Source organism: Chanos chanos, chromosome 7, assembly GCF_902362185.1.
Source record: "Chanos chanos chromosome 7, fChaCha1.1, whole genome shotgun sequence".
NCBI classification, from domain to species: Eukaryota; Metazoa; Chordata; class Actinopteri; order Gonorynchiformes; family Chanidae; genus Chanos; species Chanos chanos.
Window position 1 is genome coordinate 36,482,051 of NC_044501.1, and position 6,000 is coordinate 36,488,050.

The following is a 6,000-nucleotide window of genomic DNA, read 5'->3' on the forward strand; positions in this document are numbered from 1 at the left end:
GACCTCATGAACCTGATCAGCGGTACACGAGGTGTTGCTCTTCAGATTATTAAAACATTTTTTGATGCAGAAATCCTCACCAGCGCTGGGAGAAAAGGTCATGGGCAACGCCACTGTTGAATGAAAAGACTTTTTCGAACAATTTTCACTGCCAAAGAGGTTGAAAAAAAATGCGTTTCACAGTCTTTAGGTGATTTGTTATTTTTTAACAGGGAGAATGGCCCAATGGTCACTGATGCTGCTCTATAGAGTATAAAGGGGGACGGCAAGGGGGATGCATTTTGGTCGTCTTGCTAACGGGGGGATCTTATCCCCCTTACAAATCACCTACTGGTCATAGTAGTGGTGTGACTGCTCTTGGCAGTCCCAAAAAAAAAAAAAAATTGACCATGAAGATTTCTTAGCAATGCCCAGTGTCTTTCATACATTCAGGAGGAACCCCTGTGAGATATTACAGGAGAATAGCGGTGAGTGGCAAGATCATTCATTCAGAGTCTTGCACTAGGAAAATCAGAAACGACTCCTACACTGTTGTATTGAATGATGACATTTTGTTTGCAGTGAAAACTTTCCTTGCGTCCCATGCGGGGGCCGACGAGGCTTGTTATGCAATAGGACGGCACTTCACTGAAACAAAGCATAGTTTCTTAAGTCGTCAGCCTAAGCTTTCCTATTCTGTATCTGTGATGAAATGTCTTGGGCATCTCGCAGCTATTCCTGCATCTTTAATTAAGGGTAAATATTTTTTCATAGTTACACCCGCTTTGCCGGTGAATTACGTATTAAGATTTGTGAATGGAGTTGCGATAACATTTTGATAGATTTAGTGCGAGGTTACAACCGTGTTTTGATGTCAGCATATTTTCTTGAACATGGGTATTGTTGGATGTGTTTCTGTATATAATGTGCAGTGCAGTATATAATGTGAGATATATAAATGTATATACTGTAATAATAATGGAATGGAAAAGCTATTTAGTATTGTGTGTATATTTTTTAAGCGCAGTGTTGGACACTGAGTGTATTCTATCTTAATACTGTATTATTACACTGTACTTTGCTATTGTAGTGTCATTGTATCATAGTTGCATCATAAATACTGTGCATGTTTTCAATATTGTTTTAAACAACAGTTTCTTTTCAGAAAGATGTGCATCAAAGCACGTCAATAAATGTATTAATTGAACTAAGTGCTGTTTTAATGTATCCTGATGCCCTAAGGAAGCAAATTTAATTTGACATTTGACATTGCAATCATTTAAATGTAAATATACAGTATATAGTATAGTAGTATGTAATACAGTATACAAGAGCAAAATCTGTTACTGCTGTGTAGGGAAAGAGGAGGCAGAAGTAATTCCTGAATTGCTCAAAAAAAACCCAGAACATTTCGGCCCTTCTTTAGCTGTATGAGCGAGGTACTTCTGAGGTTGAAACATGTACAGCTGAGGAAGGTCTTCCGTCAGTTACGGTCAGCTAAAATTTCCTGACCACATATATTTTGTCTTACATTTTGCATGTCATGTCATACATTTGAATATATTTCACACTTAACCTCATATATTTTGTTATGTTTCAAAATATATTTCAGAATTACAAATGCAAGTGAACAACGATGCACATATATTGCAGCGTGTTTACAATATATTCCACAGATATTTCAATGCATTTTTTTTCTGTATGGGCAAGTAAACACCCATGTATTTCCTGCATTATTATCCTAATGGAGGATTAATTCAATCTACTCATCAAAGGCAAAGAAAACACCTGCACATTCTGTCAGCCCTGGGGCCTTGAGTAAATAATATCTGCCTTTATTTACTGTGTGTTCTAAGCTCAGTATACCTGGAGACTGCCAATGCTTTGTCCGAGTGAGTCAATACAAACCCGCGACTGCTTTGCCTCTATCTCCATACCCCATCATCTCCACATCCTGTTAGAAATCCCTGCGGCGTCGTACGAGACTCCGCAATCAGATTTAATCTCCAGGTGCTTACCGACAGGTTCTCGAAATGTCGTCATGAATTCTGTTTGAAAAATCGGACGCTGAAAGTACCAAAGGCAGTTCACGCTCGCTATCCTCTTTTAGATGTACTATGCCCTCCATCATCTGCAAGTTTGTATAATAACCTTTATGAACTTGTTAAACACACACACACACACACACACAGATGCACGCACGCATGCAAGATAATAAAAAAAAAACATTACAGGTGACATATGAGCGGGGCGAGATCAGAGGAACTTGACCTGTAACGACACAGTAGGTTTACCACACACGCTTTCTCCCCTCCCACCCACTCTGTGCTAAAGGAGCTGAGGGTGGGGGGAACTGTGTGTAAAAGAGGTGTGATGTAGAGGAGTGTACTTGTTTTGTGCGTACTTCTAGTTCTGCTCTCCGGCATCATTGTTTGTGAGACAACGGCGCTGAATACTGACACAGTCACGCACACACAGACACACACCTGTTTCACGTCTAGCTGTTAGCAGGTGAGTTAAGTCTTTTAAAAAAAATTTTTGTTGATATTCTTTGTTGTTCCTTTTTCAAATGTACTCGTAGGGCCAATATACCGTCTGAATCGTATGAAGATGGATATAATTTTCAGGTCATTTCATTTTTGCGTATCGACGTGTATGTACGCACCCTGGGCCTGTATGTCTTTGTGTCATTACTGACAGATCTTGGTGGAGAAATTGAGCTGTGTTACATAAACAATGTTAATTACCATATACGTTTATTACAGATATCTCAGTAGGATTCATAATTTCCAGAAGTACCAGTCTCACACAAAAGACTATTTTAATATATGTGACAATGTAAACTGATGGACAGTGACATAGAAAGGCATAAGTTAATTAATTGATTGATTATCACGACTGTTGGTTTTTCTTTTTTCCTTGCCATTAAACACAAAGATTTCGCCACTACATTCAGAGTTTGAACTTTTATTGGTACAAATACGTTTTTTTTTTTTTTAAAGCAGAAACAACTTTGAGATGATCCTTTGAAAGTTCCGTGAGACGGAGTGCAACATTTAGTTAATCTGTAATACCAAGTCCTGACAGAAAGCCCCTGAACTGCCAGGAAGTCGGGCGTTATTTTTCACTCCATCGCATTCTGCTTCCTTTGTAATGCAAACTAGAGGAGGAGGTCTACATTTCTTTTTGTGTATTGGAGGGAAAAAAATGTAAGCTTAAGCCCTGAGGCCATACAAGGAACCAACTGTGTTGAATTTCAGTGTTTTTGTTTGTGGTTACAACGGAACACGAATATCATGATATGTAGGTATAAGCCTACAAGTGAAGTAGAAACAGTTCCTGTGTTTGTGTGTGTGTGTGTGTGTGTGTGTGTTTTGTTCTTAAGTCTTGTTCCTCACTTTGTATTAAAGCACTTACTCTACCTTTGATGAAGCCACTTCCTGCACAAAAGGGTTGCGCTGGCATGCAGCTTTTGAGCAAAACCACACATGCTAATGCTGCTGATGTTTAAGACTTAATATCTAAAATCTCACAAAATAAACCAAACATAATGCTATACTTTTTCATCCTGAGATAAACTGACGATCGCCGTTGAACACAATAGAAATGTTACGCAAAAACATTTTTATATTTTTATACTTTTATCATTTGTATCACATATTTGTTCGTGAACAAACGCTGAACCGTACCTCTTGATTTCATACGCAGCTTTCTGTGGAAACGATGGTAACGGTACAGCCAACTTCATTCACCGTTTCCCATGTGATGACGTCCCAACAGTGGAGCAGTGGGGTATGTGACTGCTGCGAAGACATGGGCATCTGTAAGTGTGTGTGTGTGTGTGTGTGTGTGTCTGTGTGTGTGTGTGTATGTGTGTGTGTGTGTGTGTGTGTGTGTATGTGTGTGTGTGTGTGTGTGCCTGTGCGTGTGCGTGTGTGTGCGTGTATGTGTGCGTGCGTGTGTGTGTGCGCGTGTGTGTGTGTGTGTATAAGATATTCTCATATTTTCCGAGGAATTTTGGGGGTCAAAGGTCAGATGAGTCAACTTTCAGAGAAACAAAACATATTCGACGAAGATGCTTCCCTGGGTTGCACACACGAACAAAGCGAGGAGATACAGCAGCAACTTCTTGAGATCCATCTTCCGTCATCCCGTCCTTTGTCAGTAAACCAATTACACGTTCAGACCGTTCTATTCAACGCAAATAACCACGGATTTCAGCAGAGAAGGAAAATGAGTGGGACAAAATATTGAAACTATCCTGAACAGGGGCCACGGTGGCTGATGGCAAATGCACCCGGTATGGACACGCCCCCCTGTTGGGGATCTAATTTCTAAACTTGTATCTCGGCAGGTTGCTATGGTTTCTGGTGCCCTCATTGCCTTATGTGCAGCACCAGTTCCGATTTTGGAGAGTGTCTTTGTCTCCCCCTGCTAGACGTGTTTTTTGGAGGTGCCATCTCTCCTGTGTCTCTCGCTATGAGAAGTTCAATGAGAGAGAGGTATCATATCCAGGTGTGTACAACTTGTGTTTCTTAGTGTTATTATTTACTGAATGAAAACTTGAAATACCAATTTAATGCCCCCGTAAATGTAAATAAATAATGAAATAAATAATAATGAAATAAAATATATTAATGAAAAAAAAAAAAGTAATTGTAACACAAGATCCCCTCACAGATCTAAGATAAAACGAGTTGTGTTAAGTTGTTAGCGAAATCATAGAGGTTTGCAAACGATGCATTACATGCAAGGATAAGAATTTCCATTCCTTCAACTGTTTTTTCACTTAAAATTGTAACTGTGTAACAGCACTCCATTGTTCATATGTCTTAGAAAACAACCATGACAATGTGGCATAAAACTTTTTTCTTTCTTTCTGTCTTGTCTTGTCTTGTCTTGTCTTCTCTTCTCTTCTCTTCTCTTTTTTTTTAAATTCTGTAGGGCTCAATCTGCGATGACTGCTGTATGATCACTTTCTGTGGGCCGTGCACCTGGTGTCAAATGGCACGCGAGGTGAAGAAAAACCGTCAAAGTGTCATGATCATCAACCCGCCAGTGAATCCATCCTATCAGCCAATACCCCCCCCAGCCCCCCTACAATACCCCCCTACAGCCCCTGTGCCACAGTGAGACCCCCCCCCCCCCCCACGACAAACTACTCTAGCACGCTTTGAGCTTTTAAGGTCAATGTTAATAAATGTAGGTGTATAATGGTGTATAATGGAACAAAAATAGTTTGCAACAAAACCAAAAAAGACTAAAAATATGCATGTATGTTTAAAAGATTTTTTAAAATCCATATCTACCATTTATCTGTTGTCTAAGTCGCTATTATTTGCTGATTATGATGTATGAATAAGTCGTGGAGAACAAAATGCTTCGTGGTTATTTATAAATAAACAATTACGTTTCTGTGAAAAAGATCTACAGACTTAACCACCAACCACCTCGACCGCCATCTCTCACAAACATGCGCAAACACACACATGCATGCATACAGTCACACAACAAAAGAATGTTTGAGCGCACTCCGAACTTGTAGCGTGTATGAGGTCACGCTGCCCCCTAGTGGCTCAACGCTGGCCATGATCCACCTGCAGCACCAGTCTCCATGGAACATCCAGCCACATCTCCACAGCGTCCAGTTCACTCAGACAAAACCTCACAAACACTCACACCCGTGGTTCTCCTGTGACACATCACTGTGACTTTTAACCATTAGAAACACAAAAGCACTGTGCAGTGAAGCTGTGAACAGCAAAGGAGCGACGTAGGTGTTTACTCTGAGGGAGAGAATCTGAGTAAGGTTTCACCTGCCCAGAACTTCATTTTTATCCATTCCTGTTTGTGACACAGTGAGTGGGTAATTATTTATTAGAGATTTATTAGAATCTTCAGTGTATCCAGTTGACTGACATAAAGAAATAACTCAACAGTGAATGTGATATGTAGTACTATTTGCGACGATACGAGGCTTGATGAAGAAAAAGGATCAGAGAACAACTTTTAAAGCTCTTA

At 40.0% G+C, this 6,000-nt stretch overlaps 1 protein-coding gene across 1 annotated transcript; it reads left to right on the forward strand.

The window, feature by feature from the left end:
* Window positions 1-3,702: 3,702 nt before the first annotated feature.
* On the forward strand, window positions 3,703-5,690 carry LOC115816303 (cornifelin homolog A-like). The gene is made up of 4 exons (XM_030779263.1): window positions 3,703-3,802; window positions 4,334-4,494; window positions 4,924-5,108; window positions 5,525-5,690. Exons 1-4 carry the CDS (start codon window positions 3,703-3,705, stop codon window positions 5,688-5,690), a joined length of 612 nt encoding a protein of 203 aa, XP_030635123.1.
* Window positions 5,691-6,000: the final 310 nt, after the last annotated feature.